This window comes from Bos javanicus, chromosome 1 (genome assembly GCF_032452875.1).
Source record: "Bos javanicus breed banteng chromosome 1, ARS-OSU_banteng_1.0, whole genome shotgun sequence".
Lineage (NCBI taxonomy): Eukaryota > Metazoa > Chordata > Mammalia > Artiodactyla > Bovidae > Bos > Bos javanicus.
In genome coordinates, this window is record NC_083868.1 from 88,604,863 (window position 1) to 88,626,392 (window position 21,530).

Here is a 21,530-nt window from a genome sequence, read left to right on the forward strand (position 1 = left end):
GTAGACAGTAACAGCAGGCATACCTGGGAAGACTGAGCCTCAGGATAGAAACCCCACTGACCCTCTTCTCTCCTTTCCAGCCATACGCCACACAGAAACCTTGGTTTAAAGCAAACAATGGGATGGAGGTGTTAACTGAAAAAGCTTATGTTTTAAATCATTTCCTTTGATTTTAGTACAGATTTATGAGAGCTGTTTGAGAAACAGATTGGAGCCTGATACAAAAATTGAATTTTCTGTCTTTTAGACGTATGGAAGTTCCTTTCACTCTGGAAGTTGTAAAGATCCTTGGTTCATTCCTGGACTTCACCAATTCTAACAGTTTCAACACCCCCCAAGGTGGTGGTAGTGGGGATGTGGAGATAAAGAAGGGAGAAGACCATGGAAAATTTTGTTGGATTGTTTAAGGCAGAATCAAGAAACAATTAACCTCATCCAGAGGGCAAAAATAGATATAATTTAGACTGGGTTGATGTTGTCTTACAGAGAATGAAACAGGGTTCTAATGAGAGGAAGAAGTAGTGCAGAGTTAAGGATTAAGGAAAGAGTTTGGATTTTGGAGTAATGAGGACTTAGACTCACATCTTAATTCTTCTAATTAATAGCAGATATCTGACCGTAGGAGTTTGTTCATGTCATTCTGAGTTTGTTTCTTCATTTGTAAAATAATGTCTTTCTGCTTATGACTGTCATACAGCGTAGATAACATGGGTAAGGGATAAGGGTGTAGCAAGTGTAAAAGCAGTGGTTTATGCTCTTATTCTGCATTGTCATTGAGGAGTTGTTAAAATAGGTCATCTGTATCTGGATGCGGGGGAATGTGTAGGTAGGACTTAGAAACTTAGTTCTTAAAGGGAAAGTGTCCAAGATGGGAGGCTAATGCTGGAAAGACATCAGATCTGAGTGGGGGACAGATGTATGTTTCGGCGTCTGAGGGTTCAAATCTAAGCATGAAGGAGGCAAAAGCTGACGGGAGTGAGGTGGTTAAGTTGTTGGTGAGTCCAGACACGTTTCAGGGTCACTATTCTCCTTCCCAGCACTGTTTTGGAAAGCCTGGGATCCTATGCCTGAGGGTGTTTCAGGTGATTCAACCCAGTTCCACGACATATGCAGAGCAACTGAGCTGCTCAATGGTATCCACTGAAGACCGGTTATTTTCTATACTTTCTATGAAATGGAAGTGGGATCATGCCTCTTCCCACTCTGTGAAAATTTCATTGGGCTGCAGCTAAGGATGGGGCAGACCTTGAGATCCTCATGAAGGTGACATGCAGAAATGGAGTAGGGCACTCATTGGATCACCAGGATTCAAGCCAGGAGGACTCACTCATCTAAGCACACAAATGACTTTGCCTCCTAAGCCTGAGTTTGTTCATATTTAAGTAGGGGACAATATTGCCCATATGCCAAATGTATGGATGTCATAAGACTCAAAGACAGAGGTGATGAAGATAAAGCACATTGTAAACTGGAAACCATCATGTGAGGATGTGAGGAATTTTTAATGTGTTCAAACATCTCTTGTAGCTGTGATGAAAGTGAAGTGAAAGTGATAGTCACTCAGCCGTGTCCTACTCTTTGTGACCCATGGACTGTAACCCTTCAAGCTTCTCTGTCCACGGGATTCTCCAGGCAAGAATACTGGAATAGGTTGCCATTTCCTCCTCCAGGATATCTTCCTGACCCAGGGATTGAACCCGGCTCTCCTGCGTTGCAGGCAGATTCTTTATACCAGGAAGCTGTTATATCCACATGTAAAACTCTACAGCCTCATCATATTGATGTATTGATTTTTTTCTTTTTGCAAATATATGGCCACTACAGAATAAGAAGCCATCGGTAATTTGATATATTAAAAAAGATATTTGTATTCACTATGTCTATATTCATTAGTGGTATATTCTAGAAAATGAGAGTTGCCAACAAGTTTTCCATTAGAGAAGAAGGTAAAGAATGAAATCCTGTGAATGTTACTGATATGAGACTTTTATACTATTTACTTCTCTCTGCAAGTTGGCATCTCAATCAGTATAAATCATTCATTCACTTAGTCATTCACCTCACTTTTTCAGTGTTTTTATGTGCTGGCATTCCTTTCTTACATCTATAGTCACTAATAAATAATGTATGTTGACAACTTCCAAATTAATTTCTTTAGATACACCACCACCACCACCAGATCAGATCAGATCAGTCGCTCAGTCATGTCTGACTCTTTGCGACCCCATGAATCGCAGCACGCCAGGCCTCCCTTGTCCATCACCAGCTCCCGGAGTTCACTCAGACTCACGTCCATCGAGTCAGTGATACCATCCAGCCATCTCATCCTCTGTTGCCCCTTCTCCTTTTGCCCCCAGTCCCTCCCAGCATCAGAGTCTTTTCCAATGAGTCAACTCTTTGCATGAGGTGGCCAAAGTACTGGAGTTTCAGCTTTAGCATCATTCCTTCCAAAGAAATCCCAGGGCTGATCTCCTTCAGAATGGACTGGTTGGATCTCCTTGCAGTCCAAGGGACTCTCAAGAGTCTTCTCCAACACCACAGTTCAAAAGCATCAATTCTTCGGTGCTCAGCCTTCTTCACAGTCCAACTCTCACATCCATACACGACCACAGGAAAAACCATAGCCTTGACTAGACGGACCTTTGTTGGCAAAGTAATGTCTCTGCTTTTGAATATGCTGTCTAGGTTGGTCATAACTTTCCTTCCAAGGAGTAAGTGTCTTTTAATTTCATGGCTGCAGTCACCATCTATAGTGATTTTGGAGCCCAGAAAAATAAAGTCTGACACTGTTTCCACTGTTTCCCCATCTATTTCCCATGAAGTGGTGGGACCGGATGCCATGATCTTCGTTACCACCCCCCTTAATTTCCAGACTCGTACATCCAACTGCCTATAGTGCATTCCCACTTGGCTGTCTTACAGCCACCTTAAATTCAACACCCTCAAGACTGAACTTCTAATTTTGCTACCATTCCTGCAAATGTGTTTCACTTGTTGTGTTTCAAAAAAATGAATACTCCATTTTCCAACTGCTCTGACCCGAAATTTGGGGATCATCCTTGATTTCTTCCTTTTGCCACACTCTACATGAATTCATCAGCAAATACTAGGTTCTAGACTCGCAATATATCCAGTCTGATAACTTCCCACTATCTCCACTGTTTCTACACTAATTTTTTGCTCCAATTAGTGTAATTCTTCCTAAGTGATCTCTCCGCTTCTGCTATTATCTCAATTCCCCACTCCCGCTGACCATTCTCACCACAGCAGCCATAGTGAACTCAGTGTTAAAATACAAAACAGATGTGCTACTTTTTTGCTATAATCCTCCCAATGACATTCCATCTCACTCTGAGTATTAGATGCTATATGATCTTCTTTATTTCCTATCTCCCAACTTATCTCCTAATAGTCTTCCCCTTGCATACTTTGCTCTCACCTCAGTGGTCTTCCTACTATTGATCAAACATATCAGGCATATTGGGTACATGAGGAGAGCATCCCAGAAGAAGGGAACAGCATCTTCAAATTCATAGTTATATAAGAACTTAGCATGACTGGAATTTCATATGTAGGGATAAGCCTGTACAAAAGATATAGGCTTAGCCAGGTAATGAATGGTCCATCGTGTCATGTTCAAGACTTTAAACTTTATTCCAACAGGGCATGAGTAGCCCATAAAGAGTTTTAAGCAGAAGAGTGACAGTCAGGTTTAAATTTAGAGGTTTAGAGAGGAAGATGTATTGAAACTGGGTATCCCCTTGGGAGGACATGGCAATGGCACAGGCATTGGTGCAGCGGGTCTATGGCTGGGACACCGGAAAAAGAAGACGATTAAAAGTATTTCAGGAAGTACAACATGACACACTATAGACATGGAATAACTACTGGTCAAAATCAATAAAAGTTTGTCATCATCTAGTTTTAGAGAAAATATTGGGGGGAGATTCAGATCAGTGACTCAAAAAAAAAAAAAAAAAAAAAACCAGAAAAAAAACTACTTAGAAACAAGTTCAGAAACCTTAACTGATCCAATAATAATGCAGACTTATAAAGGACCAAATCATGTCTTTTGATGGGGTATTCTCTGGCTAGACTCCACAGTATCTCTTAAATGTGAATTTCAAGACATCTCATTTGATTGTCTCTCTAGGAGTCGAGTGATATATGAATTCTCATATGAAAGTCATTCAGTTGTGTCCGACTCTTTGCGACCCCATGGACTATACAGTTCATGGAATTCTCTAGGTCAGAATACTGGAGTGGGTAGCCTTGCCCTTCTCCAGGGGATCTTCCCAACCCAGGGATCAAACCCAGGTCTCCTGCACTGCAGGTGGATTCTTTACCAGCTGAGCCACAAGGGAAGCAGTTTCACTTATTTTATTAGATATTTTCTCATTTCTGGAACTTGTTCCCAGATGTATCATTTTCTATTTCACACATCATAAATATGTACATAAATATTTTAAAAGTTTCTGTTTATCCAGGTTGAATATGTGCAATTTAATGGCTATTAGGAAAAGGAAATGGCAACCCATTCCAGTGTTCTTGCCTGGAGAATCCCAAGGACGGAGGAGCCTGGTGGGCTGCCGTCTATGGGGTCGCATAGAGAGGGGGACATGACTGAAGCAACTTAGCAACAGCAACAGCAAAATGGCTATTAGCTCTAACTGAAAACTACCTAAAGTAGTAAGCTGCTCTGGCCTCTAAACCTAAGTTCAGTTCAATCTCTCACTTGTGTGACCCCTTGGACGATAGCACACCAGGCTTCCCTGTCCATCACCAACTCCTGGAGTTTACTCAAACTAATGTCCATTGAGTTGGTGATGCCATCCAACCATCTCATCCTCTGTCGTCCCCTTATCCCACCTTCAAAAATTCCCAGCATCGGAGTCTTTTTCAATGAGCCAGTTCTTCGCATCAGCTGGCCAAAATATTGGAGTTTCAGATTCAGCATCAGTCCTTCTAATGAATATTCAGGACTGATTTCCTTTAGGATGGATTGGTTGGATCTCTGTGCTGTCCAAGGGACTCTCAAGAGTCTTTTCCAACACCACAGTTCAAAAGCATCAATCCTTTGGCATTCAGATTTGGCATTTCTTTCCAACTTTCTAACTTTTTTTCTAACTTTCCAACTCTTGCATCCATATATGACTACTGGAAAAACCAGAGCTTTGACTAGATGGACCTTTGTTGGCAAAGTAATGTCTCTGCTTTTTGATATGCTCTCTAGGTTGGTCATAACTTTTCTTCCAAGGAGCAAGTGTCTTTTAATTTCATGGCTGCAGTCACCATCTGCAGTGACTTTGGAGTCCAGAAAAATAAAGTCAGCCACTGCTTCCCTACCTATTTGCCATGCAGTGATGGGACCAGATGCCATGATCTTAGTTTTCTGAATGTTGAGTTTTAAGCCAACGTTTTCACTCTCCTCTTTCACTGTCATCAAGAGGCTCTTTAGTTCTTCTTTGCTTTCTGCCATAAGGGTGGTATCATCTGCATATCTGAGGTTATTGATATTTCTCCCTGCAATCTTGATTCCAGCTTGTGCTTCATCCAGTCCAGCATTTCTCATGATGTACTCTGCATAAAAGTTAAATAAGGAGGGTGACAATATATAGCCTTGATGTACTAGTTGCCCAATTAGGAACCAGTCTGTTCCATGTCCAGTTCTAACTGTTGCTTCCTGACCTGCATACAGATTTCTCAGGAGGCAGGTCAAGTGGTCTGGCATTCGCATTTGTTAAGAATTTTCCACAGTTTGTTGTGATCCACAAAGTCAAAGGCTTTGGCATAGTCAATAAAGTAGAAGAAGATGTTTTTCTGGAACTCTCTCGCTATTTTGATGATCCTACAGATGTTGGCAATATGATCTCTGGTTCCTCTGCCTTTTCTATATTGAGCTTGAATATCAAGAAGTTCAAGGTTCACATACTGTTGAAGCCTGGCTTGGAGAATTTTGAGCATTACTTTGCTAGCGTGTGAGATGAGTGTAATTGTGCAGTAGTTTGAGCATTCTTTGGCATTGCCTTTCTTTGGGATTGGAATGAAAACTGACCTTTTCCAGTCCTGTGGCCACTGCTGAGTTTTCCAAATTTGCTGACATATTGAGTATGGCCCTTTCACAGCATCATCTTTTAGGATTTGAAATAGCTCAACTGGAAATCCATCACCTCCACTAGCTTTGTTCATAGTGATGCTTCCTAAGGCCCACTTGACTTCACATTCCAGGATGTCTGGTTCTAGGTGAGTGATCACACCATCATGATTATCTGCATCATGAAGATCTTTTTTGTATAGTTCTTCAGTGTATTCTTACTACCTCTTTTTATCTTCTGCTTCTGTTAGGTCCATACCATTTCTGTCCTTTATTGTGTCCATCTTTGCATGAAATGTGTCCTTTGGTATCTCTAATTTTATTGAAAAGATCCCAAATATTAACAGCATCAAGAGTAGCATGTTTGAATTGGCAGGGACCTTAGAGATAATCTGCAGCACCTCCACCTCAACCCTACTCCACTGTCCCTAATTCATTAAAAAAAATTAAATTAAATTGCCAAGGGACTTGCCAACCTCATACCTTTGGTGGCCAAAACATTTGGAATATACAAATGATATATTCTGAGGCCATATTACAGCAAAAGAATCACGCCAAAAGTAAAAGAACTTTACTGTGCTTTAGAAGCCCCAGAAAGCATGCTAACAATACAGTTTCTTCTTGCAGAGGTTCTGATTCACCATAAACTTCCACTTTTATAAAGTACCTCCCCACCATGATACTAATATAGATGGTCTATGTACCACAATTTGGGAGTGACTTAAGTGAAACAAAATATGTAGGCATGAACAATGAATTTACCAAAAAAAAAAAAAAGAAAGAAAAAAAGCATATAGATTACAAATAGACTATACTATTTCCCAGATCTTAGGCTGACAAACATTATACTTTTAAAAAAGTTCTTCCCTACCAAATATCTGTTTTTATGAAAAATACAGACCATCATGGAATATTTCATGGCTGATGCCAGCATAACATGATAATTATAAATCCAACCATCCCTTTCCAGCAATTTGAGTATCAAGTTCTGCTAATTTTGATGCATTTCACATCTGATTCATTTCTTAGGAGAGTCTGAGATAAACATAAACATTAAATGATGTCTGTGTCCTCAGTGAACGTCTGTCTAGGAATCCAGATGTGATCAGTCCTTTGGGGGAGGCAGAGGCTCATCAGTATTACCTTTGTATTCCACTTAGAACTCCTGGTTTTCCAGAGTCTGAAATAATGCTGTCAAACTATGCCTTTGGAAATGCTTTACTTGAGGGCTAGGAGTAAGAGATCACACATTATGTAGCCTGAACCAGATCTAAAGCTGCTGGTATGATTAAGATAATTCAGACCCTTTATAAATATGGCCAATGAAAGCAAAAGGCCAAAAACATAAAGGCTTCTAGAATACAGTATATGCTACAGATGTGATGGTGACACACTCTCTTAGTCTTGCACAGAAATATACAAACTTCAATTGGGTTATTATTTCAAAAAATCACATAGGGCTGAAACAGACTTTAGGAATAATGTAATCCAGTAATTAAAAAAAAATTTTAGCTGCAGAATCTTTTTTCAAGCAAAGTTTATATAGAATTCCCAAATATAAAAAGATAAAGGCATAATTGCTCTGAATGAAGCTAGGACATTGGGAAAGGCTAGTTCTGATTTTGTCAGCCTGTCGACTGGCAGCTGATCCCGTACATCAGAGCCCCAGGTGTCACAGGAAGGCACTGTTCGAGTTCATGCCTTCATTTTTGAGAGTACTGATTATGACCAAAGAAGTTAAAGGGTTTGCCTATAGCAGGAATGGGCAGTGCCTTAAACTCAAACAGAACAGGTACCAGCATTCTCCTCCCGAGGCCAAGCTGCCCTTCAGCCCTTGATACAGACATTGGATTATAGTTGATTGTTGAAAGCAGGGGTTGGAACTGTGGTGGATCCACTTATCTTCGGGTATTTTTCAATAGTAAATATGCTACTATTAATACATGGTCCGTGGTTGATTGAACCTGGGAGTGTGGAGCAACCTCAGATAAGGAAGGCTGTCTATAAGTTACATGTGGATCCAAGGATCTACTATATAAATGCATGCTGGGTGACTTCTTTGTACTACTCATGGGAAGCTCTGGCTGAGGGCTGCTTTCTTCATAGTAAGTTTCCATGGGAAAATTGGTCTAAAGCAAGGAGGATAGGGAATGCTTCCTCCCACAAGGGGGGTCCAGGGCTGAGCACAGGAAACATTTTTGGAGGAAGCAGTCCATAAGCTCCATTTGCATACCTTAGAGCTCCCTGGGTAGAGCTGAAGGTTCTAGAAAAGAATGAGCTCTGAAGAAGGGAAAGCAGTGAAATCCTGGTAATCATGCAATTCAAAGAATAAAATTAAAATTAAAAAGTTCCATCAAAAAGGGATTTATGAGACATCAGCCTCTTCTCCATTCTAGACCATACCACTTTTTAATGTTTCCTAGGCAAAATTTCGAAGTAATTTACTTTCAGTTACTAATCTTATGGTCTTTGTTTTATAGTGACTCATGCAACATCATAGAAATTTGGAAATAAAGTTAATAGATATGCCTTTTCTTTCATTCAAATAGGGTCTAGGAAATCTCTCTTGTTTTGGAGGAAAAAGTGTATGAGTCCTGCTCCAAACTTTTAATTGTAGTATGGGTTTAACTTAATTTTAAAGCATAATTAAACTATTAGATGAAAGTATGGTGGCTGAGAGTTTGGGCATCAGAATCAGACTTCTGGGCTGGAGTGTTGTTTTTACCAATACAAGCTGTGTGACTCTGGGCAAGTTACTCAACAACTCTGTGCCTTAATTTCAACTGTAGATGGGAGATAACAGTGCTTACTTCACGGTGTTGTTGTGAGAAGTAAACAAGCTCTTGCTGAAGTGCCTGGCATGTAGAAAATTCTCAATAAATGTCAGCTCTTATGTCTAAGTAGTGGGACATTGTGCAGTTCTTTTAATTTTCCAAAACAAATTTTCATATGATTATGTTATCTGTATTGTTATGACAGAAACTAAAGTTGTAGATATAAAACATAGAAAAGTATCCCTTTTTGAAAATTGAAAATTTGAGAATTCCTCCTTTTCTTAAACCCAATGTCAACCAAATTCATGTTCCACTTGAGTAGCATAATGTGTTTACTACGAGGGGGAGAAAAGCGGGGGGCACAAAAGGACAGAAAAAATTGTCACGTCAACTCTTCTCGAAAAATCCATTCTCCCTTCTTTCCTCCAGTCTGTATTATGACCTAGCACTAAATGAGAGAGAGAGAAGAGGAAGAAAGAAAACAGGTAGATGCAATTTCTCTGTGAAAACTTCCTAAATCTCAATCATTTTAATCTCATGCCAAGCGTTTCCTCTCACTGTCACTCTTTGGGGCCAGTCATTTTTAGTGTGCTGATATGCAAACAAATCTGACTTGATCCCATCTCTTTGTGGCTTTAGCTAAGAAGGTCATTAGAAAGATTCACAGCTCAAAACAAACAATTCAAAGTGTTTCGAATTTCTTTAGGCCTCTTGCTTTAGAGAACGGCAGAATGAAGTTCTGAGCCCAAGCTTTTGCCTTGCCCTGCCATTTCAATCAGTTAACCAGCAAGTGCTTATTGAATGCCTACTAGAATGTTTTGAGATGACCAGCTCAGACCCTTCCAGATGGCCTCACACAGACCCTTTACAGATGCAAATGGGTCCTGGCTGGGTTAGCTGAAAGAGCTGTGTCTGAGCTCTGGAATGTACAGGCCACCTCTGAGCCATCACTATGGTCCATCTGGAAAGAGACGGAGTTGCTCTGTAGGCTGCAGAGATAGTATTCCTTTGGATCAGCACAGCCTTCCGAGTGTGAATGTAGCCTTGGGTGGAACCAAGTGTATGGGCAAAATTGAGTAATTTTTAGTGCTTCTGTCAGAAATCTGGGGTCTGGAAATCTGCTCACCTGACTGGAGGGCTTGGAAGATGAAAGCTGAGCTGTTGAAACGTTAGAGTTAAAACCTATTACATGTGTTTCATAGTGAGCTTATATTTTAAATAATTTTCTTTTTATGTAAATATGTACCTTTCTTTCTACTAAAGTACCTTTTTATTCTGCAGGAGATGGTTAAAAATCCCAACCTAATAAGTATTTAGTGTTTGATGTGCGCCCAAGAGGGAATCATTTTACTCACATAGACTCTGTGTGGTCATCTAATAGTTGTATGACCTGAACAGATATTAGCTGTTGAGCTCTTTTTTTGTGTGCCAGGCTCTGTGCCACATGTTTTGTATCCATTATCTCATAAATTACTCATGGCAGTGCTTTGCATAGATGCTTGTGTTTTCTCTGTGAGGAGCCTGAGGTTTGGAGGAGTGCAATAATGACCTAAGGTCCTCTAAGTAGTGTGATGATGCTGGGTTGCTGAGCCTCAGCATCTTCAATTGTAGCTACCTCCCAGGGTGCTTATCATGAATAAATGAAGGTGTATACACACACACACACACACACACACACGATATATAGATATGTAAATTAAAATTATAAATTCTAAAATTAAATATTTGTACTCACTTATGTTTGTGTGTTTCTTGTACATAATAAACATGTAATAAATAACATTATTTTTAACAAGGAACCCTTTCTACAAAGACCAAAATTTTACTTCTATAAACTCATATGTGGTGAGAAGTAAATGAAGAGGCTTCATCTGTGGTTTGTAACATACTCCACTAACAGAGTTCTAGTTACTTTCTGCCATCTCCCTGCTCACAGTTTCCTGAAAATCATTCAGCCCATTAGTTAAATGATTTATTTGTTGATAAAGCTCTTCTGTTTTTATCCTCCGGTGGTAGGGGCCGGGCTTCTAACCTCTCATTCAGCTTCCAGTTGGAATGAGACCCCTTTCTCTCCTGGTGTCTTTCCCTGTCCCGCTGTGCGCCCTTAGAGGCAGGGACTGAATCTGGTCAGGAATACTTTCCTGCCCGAGCAGGTGCTCTGCCACCTGCTATCTCCTTGCGGGTCAGGTAAACTCCCCTGACACCTCCCACAGAAAGATCACTGGCAAATATGGTCAATCCACCAAATTCTGTTTATTAAAGGAGAAAGAGCCTTGGACCCCAGGGCTCCTTTTTCTACCCTCTATTTCCTAACACTTCCCAGGCTTTGGCTCAATCTGGGATAGTTCATCTCTGCTGGAAAATTTACTAGGAGTTATCTGTCAAGAATGGTTAAAAATTTTCCCTAATAGACAGAAAAACTACTACAATATCCCCAGAAATTAACACCCATACAGGATCAGTAGAAGAAAAGATAAATAGACCAATGGAGCAGAATAGGATACAAATTCTGTATATCCTGTATATACAAATACAAATATCCTTCATCCCAATATTATGTTTATATAATAATCATGGCATTTAAAATCAGTAAGGAAGAAGAGACTATTTTATTATAACCATTTGGAAAAAAAAAGAATATTCCTTTTAATTAATTTAAAACAAATTTTAGGTAGATTGAAATTCTAAATCCAAAAAAAATATATTGTCTTAGAAATAGTTTAGGAGAATAATTTTATAATCTTGACATCTAACCCTGAAACCATAAGGAAAATGATAAGGGAAAAGACTGGCATTTTGACTACAAAAATTTAAAACTCTAACACAAAATCTACATACAAACAGAAAATAATATTCAATAACATCTTAGGTAAAGGGCATGCAATCACATATAACTTAGGCTACCAGAAAAACATTGAGAAGAAAAAAGTTTAGAGAAAATATATTTTTATCTACCTACCTGAAAAAAAAAGGATAAGATCTTTAGCCACCTTTAACTTGTATCAATTTTACCTTTTATCAGCCCTCTACTTATTTTATTAGTAGAGATTATTGTTTTCATCTTACATGATTCTAGAAACTTCCTGCCTTCCCCTCTTCTTCTGAGAAAGATCATAACATAAGAGATTGCCTTTAAAAACTGACTGTTAAAGACCCAGGATTTATTTTAAGCTGAAATAAAATGTTGACTAAAATAGTACATCCTTAGCCTTCCTGTTTGACCTATAGCCACAGTTATTATCTTTTTTTCTGGCCAATGACATACCACAAAATTCTGTTTTGATTTGGATCTCTGTACATCTTTGCAGCCAGAAATTATTTACAACTCCTGTTTAGGGCAGGGGAAAGTCAGAATGGGAAGGAAAGTTAGAATTCACCTAGTCAGACCCCCATTCCACACTTGAATCCCCCCACAGAATCCCTTCTTGCTCCAGTAATGTGCTCATGCCAGTTAAGCCAGTCTGTGTGAATGAGGCAGACAGCATGGTGCAGAAACGCAGCAGGACAGGGAGCTGTGGCAGACCTCACCCCTTAAAAACGCACTGCTTTATATGCCACTACCTATATAGAAAACACAAAAGGAAATTAAAGATTGCTTTCTAAAAGGCGTTACTTTCTGGATGGGACCTCTGTAAGTAATGAACTTACACACAGTGTGGAACATTTATGAGAATGAGTCATTCCTAAATTATCATCTCAAATTATCATATAAATGATCGCTTTTGCTCGCTCTCCCAATAGTGCTATAATCTCCAATAAAGCACTTTACACATGTTTTAAGTGAGACTACAAGAGCCCCAGGAAAGTAACGTTATATTGCTTTAATAATAAAAATGCAAAATTATTCAGGCAACTTTCCTTGGATGTCCAAGTCTCTAGGTCAGGTCCCGTTTAGTCCAGCCTATGTAAGTAAGGAAAACAAGTCAGACTGAACCCTGAATATGGTATTATATGAAGTGTCCCAGGCTTGGTTTAGTAAAAAACCCAGATCAAATTGCTGTTGATGAAATCTGCTCCCAGTCTCTGACTGTCTCCTCTTCCTAATCCTAAAAACCCTTCCTATACGAATTTGGGTCTCTAGAAGAGAAAGTAAGTGGAAAATAATGATCCTACCTTTGATGCATGGTGGCCATGATATGGACAATTAAAAAGAAGTTCTCTAGTCTAGTGAAAAGGATGGCTAATATAATAGTTTGATTTTAAGTGATGCAGATTGGCTCTGTGGAAAAAAAAAAAAAGAAATGAGCCTCAGGGGGGAAAACAGACCTTCATAAATTTCATCATGCATCATGTGGGACAAAAGAGCCACTGAAATTAGAGCTTGTACAAGTGTATGATGATGATGATGATGTTGTTTTCATCAAGTTCTGCCAAAGTCTTAAAACCACAAACACTTTTAGAATTGCTAATTGCATGGAGAGATAATCTGCTTTCTGTTCTAAGTGTGTTTCTGTTCTGAAATCTAAGTGAAGGAAAGAGGATCCTGCCCAGAGAGTTTTCATTTGCCCGTTAGCCTTGATCAGATGATGGATTTCCTCTGTGGACCCTTCTCATAGTCTGTCAAGAAGAGCCTTGCTGCTGAGTCTGAAAATGTTGGCAAACACTCCTTGTTAAAGTATGAACAGTGATGGGTGCACACAAATGCAGTATGTAAACAGTGGCTCTGCCTCAGGTGGTTTCTGTTTGTTTTTTGAGTCGAATGGAGGAAGATATTTGGAATCTTTTGCCAGTGCAAAACAACAGGTGTAATAATTAGCTTGCCCTTTCATCAAGAGAGTGCATTTGAGTAGGTCCTGCTTACTTGATATTAATATCATAGAAATCTGACTATTCGGTCTCAAATCAAGAAATATAGATGAGTTTTCAATACAAACTTTGGTTCTTGGAGAAGGAAGTGGGGAGAGAGGACTTATATGAGGTTGAACAGACTCTTCTGTAACATCAGAACACGTATTGCTTGGGGGCAACATCTCCCACTAAGCCTGACCAATTTATCTTAGCCTGTAAATGTAAGAGTTCTTTACTACTGGAACCTTGGACCAATTTCTCATTCTTGTTCAGGATTTTTATAGTGAACAATGGACTACTCCTGAGCCACTAAACTTGTCTGTTGGCTGGGATGGAAAAACTATGAGCTTACCCCTTTCATCACCTTCTTGAAGCAGAGATGTTAACCCCCTCAGCCAGGAGAACCTCTTTGCTAGCTGCTCTTTTCTTTCTGTATATCTCCTTTGTGAGTTTTCTTGTAGAAGTTGGACAAGACAGAACATCACCAAATAACACTGTTTCTGGTTAAATAATTGATTTCAGCCCAGGTTTTCCTGGCTGCTGAGAGCAGATGGCTTAGTCCAGAGCTGCGCAGACTCCGGGTTTCTACTCTCCTCCTGCTATAGTATCCCTTTCAGACTATGAGCACAGATGATTATAATAATATGGACTGCAGTGAATAGCCTTCCATGGGAGCTCAAATAAAGGAGCCACTATCTCTGCCTGTTTCTTCCTTTCTGTTTTAGTGTTTCAGAGTTTTCTGAGTGCTTCTATGTGCATTATCTCATTTGTTCCTCAGAATAGCCCTGTGAAGAGAGTAGGGTAGACATTTTTTATAAATGAGAGTTCTGAAGCTTAGAAAGTTTAAGTAGCTTCCCAGGATTACACAGCTAGTAAATTTTAGATTTGTTGTTAGTCACTCAGTCATGTCTGACTCTTTGCAACCCCATGGACTATAGTCCGCCAGGCTCTTTGTTTATGGAATTCTTCAGGTTAGAATACTGGAGTGGGTTGCCATTTCCTTCTCCAGGGGATCTTCCCAACCCAGGAATCAAACCCAGGTCTCCCACATTCCAGGCAAATTCTTTACCATCTGAGTCCCAAGGGAAGACCTTAAATTTTAATCTTAGGAAGTAATTTTATCTTCTGCTTCCAAATTTTATCTTCTTGAGGCCATCATGGTGTAAGTTCTAATCAAAGGCAAGTCATTATGGTTCTAACATTTTGTGACTCAGTCATATTTGAAAATAATATCATTCAATTTTTTGAACTGCATCTTCATGGTCACAGAATACCATCTCCAGCTACTGAATTAAATAATATTTATCACAAGTTCTCAGCTAAAAAGAGACTGAAACTTGACATTATTGAGTTTTCTTTTTGTATTTGTATAACTTAATTCTGGTTTAGATGAGAAAATGAGATTTAGCCAATGATTAGAATAGGATTAGCCAATGAATATAATGTAATTGCTTACATTACTTTGTGAAATGCAAATAGCAGATGGATCATATTTTAAACAGTCAATTATCCTGTCAGTATAATAGCAATTTTTATAATATCTTTTTTATTTCTGAAACATGTATTTTAAAATATATTAATAACTCTAAGGCAGCCATTTCATACATCAAGTAAATAATGTGCACTTAGTCTGTTCACTTAAAGTTCTAAACCATAAATTATACTGAACTCAAAGCACATTATTTCTGTTTCTACTATAATCAATTGTACGTATAGAAAATTATTCTATCTTGAAAGAGGACTAAGATCATTGAGTTCTTATTTTGTGCCCCCAATTTTATATACACCATCTCTTTCAATCATAAATTTTACCAATGAAAAAAACTGAGTTTTAGAAAAGTTAAATAACTTACTGATGTGCTGTGCTTAATCACTCAGTCATGTCTGACTCTTTGCAATCCCATGGACTGTAGCCTGCCCCCATCCATGGAATTCTCCAGGCCAGAATACTGGAGTGAGTGGGCAATCTCTTCTCCAGGGGAATCTTCCCAACCCAGGGATTTAACCCAGGTCTCCAACATTGCAGATGGATTCTTTACTGTCTGAGCCACCAGGGAAATATTATAAGCATTTTTAGGTTACTCAGAATTTCTAAAAAATGGAATTGGCGGTATTTACTTGGCTTGGGATTCATTCTACTTCATTCTACTTTATGAATAGTAAAGCTTGTGATCCCCTATATCTAAAATTGCTTTTACATGCTTGATATCATACTGGCTTTTAACCTGTTAACAATCCTGTGGAATAGGAATCTTAGCTGATTGCCATTATTTCTTACTATCACAAGAATATCTGTATTGTATTGGATTTGTGCTTCTACATGTTTGTAAGTTGATTCTTCATTGCTTATAATAACTTGTATATACATTTTAAGCTTGATATATTCATTTGAATCTTGGTTGGGAGGAGAACTGGTATGATGACTTAGCAGATACATGTTACTGGTGGTTATAAAATAACCCATTACTGAACCACACTACTCATTCTATTCCTTTACTTACTGAATACCATTTCCTTATGTAACCACCCAGCCAAAATTAGCATCTCTTCTTCCCCACTTCCAGTTATTCTTATTTAGTATTATATTATTAGTAGTATTTCTGTAGCATTTATCACCAGCTGAATTTATCTTGCTTGTTTTCTTATTTTTATTATTGTCTCTCCAAATAAGAATGAAAGAGTGATAAAGACAGGGACTTTTTTAACAAGAAGTCTTGTTCACATTGTACCATCTAATACATGAGGCAATAGGTGAAGAATGAATAAATAAACGTGTGAATGGAAAAGAAAGACCAAACAGTCATATTTTGAGCCACTTGACCCTTTCCCTTTGATCAAAGCTGATTAGACAATGGTTGGGCACCCCACTCTAGGGCAGCCCATCCTTAAGCTCCACAGGGATATTTGACATGACCTGGCATGAAAAAGATATATGTAGAGAGGGCAGCCCTAATGTAGAGTCTGAGACCAAGCTGGGTAAGGGCAAGTAGAATATGGAGGAGAAATGCTCACAGAGCAGAGAGAGAAAACATGCTGAGTAAAAAGAAAGCTCATGAGGTTCTGTAGTGAGAGGAAGAGGGGCCCTGTGAAGAGTCAATTAAAGGGGTGGAGACAAAGAGTGAAGAAGTACAAGTCTTGCTGCTTAGGGCCTCAGTGCAACTCGGGTCTCCAAACTACTTTGTGCTCGCAGCTCTTCCACCAGGAGGACCTGCTCCGCCTGGCATCTCTTTGTCTGGAGTGTAGTGTATTTTCTTGATTTGTGTGCCCTTAGCAGCAGCAGCCGGAGAAGGCATTGGCACCCCACTCCAGTACTTTTGCCTGGAAAATTCCATGGACGGAGGAGCCTGGTAGGCTGCAGTCCATGGGGTCGCTAGAGTCGGACACGACTGAGCGACTTCACTTTCACTTTTCCCTTTCATGCATTGGAGAAGGAAATGGCAACCCACTCCAGTGTTCTTGCCTGGAGAATCCCAGGGATGGGGAAGCCTGGTGGGCTGCCGTCTATGGGGTCGCACAGAGTTGTACAACGACTGAAGCGACACAGCAGCAGCAGCAGCAGCAGTGGACCTACGTTTTTACCTCCAAAAGTGCCTAATCCAGCTATTCTTCTTGATGCGTGCTCTAGAGTGTAACCTGTTCCATTCAGCTCTTGGAAAAAAAAAATCATCTAATATTGGAGCAGGATTTTGTGGTTTCAAAGTGCTTTAATATGTATATTATGCTATTTGTTCCTGAAAGTAACTCCTCTCCATAAAATGGTTCTTGAATTCCTCTGAAGTGAAAGTGAAAGTCACTCAGTTGTGTCTGACTCTTTGCGACCCCATGGACTACACAGTCCATGGAATTCTCTAGGCCAGGATACTGGAGTGAGTAGCCTTTCCCTTTTCTAGGGGATCTTCCCAACCCAGAGATGGAACCCTGGTCTCCCACATTGCAGGTGGATTCTTTACCAGCTGAGCCACAAGGGAAGCCCAAGAACAATGGAGTGGGTAGCCTATTCCTTCTCCAGAGGCTCTTCCCGACCCAGGAATTGAACTGGGGTCTCCTGCATTGCAGATGGATTCTTTACCAACTGAGAGATCAGGAAAGCCCTTGATTTCCTCTAGGTGGGGAATTTCTCTATGTACTTTATCATGTTGATCTCTCCTTTAGCATGAATCATAGGCTTTATTTGTTTAAATGTTTTACCGTTGCCATTAGACACTAAGCCTCTAGAAGGCAGAGGCCAAATCCTGTTATTGCATTGCTCACAGTGTTTATGGTCCATCACAACATTGTTACAAAATAAAATCTTTGTTTCAATATTGAACTGATCTTAAGACTAAATGCAAGGCAATTCCATGAACTGTGATTGCACTTATCTATACTAATAATGAGACCTTAAATTATAAACTTGGGAGTTGTTATAAAAATTTCTTTCTTTAAATATATTTGTTTAAAAAATATTTCTATCTGTAGATATATTTGCATTATAACCCACACAATGTCCACAGCAGTTTTTGAAGAACCTCCCATATTGTTGTATGAATTTGTGAAAAAATGATCAAAAATAACTTAAGATAGGCATTCAATTATAAAATTAGTGAACTAGGTGCCAGATCCATTTTTTAGTTCTTTTTTCAAGCCTTTGTTTAGATTTTATTCTTTGAAATCATAACCTTTCATTCCATGTTTCAATGAAGTTCTTTAGATTTGGTGATTGCATTTCTTACTATGTAAGTGGTATTCAGAGGACTGAGTCTGGAGTGAATAAGGTCATTCATTATCCAAAGGATCCATATTTGCCTCAAAAACACTGGAATTTCCATTTGTTTCATCTTGCTATTTTATTTTTAAAGATGCAGGACTGAAGAGGGGGGATGCAAAGTGTACCAACAACTAGAATGTGTGAGATCACAAGTCTTGCTCAGGTGCAGAAGAGATGGCACTAGAATTTTGCTAACATGAATAAATCTCCTTTTTATTCTCATTAGGCATAAGGTCCTAAACAACTATGTTATTAAATATCAAGATCCTATGTTTGAGATCCTTGATAATCTTACATTAACATTAGTTAGAATAGGGTATAAGAAGTACCAGACAAGATAATATTTGATCTTCAGACGGTTGTGACCTTGAGAAAAATCAATGAATTTCTGTTTTATTAGTTGCCCATATGTTTGCTTATATGGAGAAGGAAATGGCAACCCACTCCAGTATTCTTGCCTGGAGAATCCCATGGACAGAGGAGCCTGGCATGCTGCAGTCCATGGGGTCACAAAGAGTTGGACACAACTGAGTGACTAAGAACATGTTTGCTTATAACCCCCATCTGTCAAATGGGTATTCATGCATTCATTAATCATATGGTAAACATTTATGGCATGTGTGCTTAGTCATTCTGTCATGTCTGACTCTTTGTGACCCCATGGACTGTAGCCTGCCAGGCTCCTCTTGTCCATGGGGATTCTCCAGGCAAGAATACTGGAGTGAGTTGCTATGCCCTCCTCTAGGGGATCTTCCCAACCCAGGGATCAAGGCTGGGTCTCCCGCATCGGAGGTGGATTCTTTACTGTCTGAGCCCACAGGGAAGCCCAAACATTTATGGAGCACCTACTATATCTCTGTATATTGTGCCAGGAACAGGGGCAATAAGATTAAACATGGAAGGATACATACAAACAACTGATTACAAAATCCTGTGATAGGTGCCAACATAGAACCTAATAGTTCACTCGAGTCTAGTTATGCACAAAGAAGAGAATCGTCAACCCTGCTTTATGGAGGAGCAGGAAGATGCTCCAGGAGTTTTACAGGCAGATGCTTGAACTGGCTTTGAAGAAAGAGTAGAGTTTTTGGGTACCCAAAAGGTGTGAAGAGACCTTTCAGAAAGAAGGTTGACTATAGGCAAAGGCATGGTGATATAAAATAACTTGGGCTATTTTGGATAACTGCAAAGTTGTTTGTTCTAGTTGGAACGAGAAAGGAAAGTGTTGGAGGAGTTTGGAGAGGAAATGATGATTAGTTCATGGATAGATGGAACATCATCCTAAGGAGTTTATTCCTTATCTTGAGGACAATAGAGAGCCATCGGGAGGTTTTAAAAATGGAAAACAAGGCCAGAGCTTCACAATGTGAAATTTAACTTGTTGGGGGCAAAACTGGGATAGGGAGAGATGATTCCTCAAGTTGATATGTGCTGTCAGAACATTTTAGAGACAAGATTGCAAATAAACTAGTACTTCACTATAAATTACTATTATTGTTGTTCACATATATAGCAATTTTAAAGTTCAAACATTAAGCATTATTGGCTAAAACAAGTTTGCGCACATGATTAAATACCATTCCAAAAAGCATATTATGTCTACTTGTCCACCTACTTATTATCCTTATTTTCACTTCAGCACTGGAAAATAAAGTGAAGATGCAATGAAGGATATATGAACACGTGAAAAGAGAGGCAAGTAGATTATTATCTACCTTGGTGGAGGAGGGGTCCGATATGTATGTCCATAGGTACATGAGAAACAGTGGTGTAGATTAGTGCTTGAATTGGTGGAGCTGGGTTTGAGACCCAGCCCTTGTTCACACTAGTTACGTGACTTACGGAAATTAATTGATTTCTCTGAGTTTCAGTTTCAGTTTGTTCATCCTTAAAATGGGGTAACTGATTCCTGCTTTAACTATTTTAGATGGTCTCTGTAATAATCCATGGAAACAATGTCTTCAGTATTAGAAGTGCTTAATTTACGCATGCTTTCAAAACAAGGTATTCTCGAGGAATATCAATAGCTAGAGATCATAAATATTACAGGAAAATCTTTGTTCAAAATGCTTTCGTATAAGTATCTGCTCTAGAAACTTAGGTTTACCCCCTCTCTGATCTGTTTTCCCTCTATAAATTGATGTACAAATGTAAGAATTTTTATGAATAGTGGTAAAAATTTTACCATTATGAATGTTATCGTGATTATTTCTTCAAGCAACTGGGACATTTTCTAGGACTAGCTGCATGGAATATAGACTAAGGAAGGGTGGCTGGGTCAAGACACAAAGTTTAATTACTTTTTTAAAAAGTGAAATACTTTTGTGCTGAGGAAAGAGAATTTCGGGTGGAATCATATCTCTTGTTCATTTAACTGGCTTAATTAGGCTATGAAATTATATCCACAGGGAAAATGTAGATTCACGTATCCACACAGTTTACCCCACTTACAAATATTCCTTCAACATTCAGTCACCAAGTAACACGTTATCAGAGGTTGCTTGGGAAGATATATTAGCAACATCAGAATTGGAACTTCAAAGCATTTCTGGTAAAACTTCAAAGCATTTGAAAAGCGAGCAAAGTCAAAAGCTTAGCCATTTTTTAATGCTCTTTTTATCTGCAAAGTAATTAGTATGGCAAGATCATACAGAACTCACTAGTTTTGCATGTATTCATGCTCAGTTGTGTCTGACTCTTTGCGAACCCTTGGACCACAGCCTGCTGGGCTCCTCTGTCCATGGGCTCTCCAAGGCAAGAATACTAGAGTAGGTTGCCACTCCCTCCTCCAGGGGATCTTCCCAACCCAGGGATTGAACCCATGTCTCTGGCCTCTCCTGCAATGGCAGGCAGATTCTTTACCTGAGCCATCTGGGAAGCCCTTAGAACTGACTAGAGCCCAGTAGAACTGTTGTGCCTCAGTCAGTTACCTTTGTCCAGGGCTGTATGAACTGGCTTCTCCTGTTTGAAGAATGGAAATGGATATCTGTAGATCTTGCTATGATGAAAAACATATAATGAAAAACATGCGATGAAAAAGGAATTTTATTTTTCTCCTTCGTTTTAGAATCTAAAGATTTTGGGGGAAAAAAAGTGAAAGTGAAAGTTGCTCAGTTGTGTTCAAGTC

General features: G+C 39.2%; 1 protein-coding gene across 5 annotated transcripts in view; it reads right to left on the bottom strand.

Moving 5' to 3' along the window:
- Positions 1–21,530, bottom strand: part of KCNMB2 (potassium calcium-activated channel subfamily M regulatory beta subunit 2) — a 303,911-nt gene that overhangs the window by 231,520 nt on the left and 50,861 nt on the right. For 2 of the 5 annotated variants that reach the window (XM_061415432.1, XM_061415427.1), the window contains exon 2: positions 12,982–13,087. The exons of the other annotated variants lie outside the window; for them this stretch is intronic. In XM_061415432.1, the coding sequence (XP_061271416.1) occupies positions 12,982–13,001 (20 nt within the window). In that variant the 5' untranslated portion in view covers positions 13,002–13,087. The remainder of the gene's footprint in view (positions 1–12,981; positions 13,088–21,530) is intronic. 5 annotated transcript variants of the gene reach the window in all.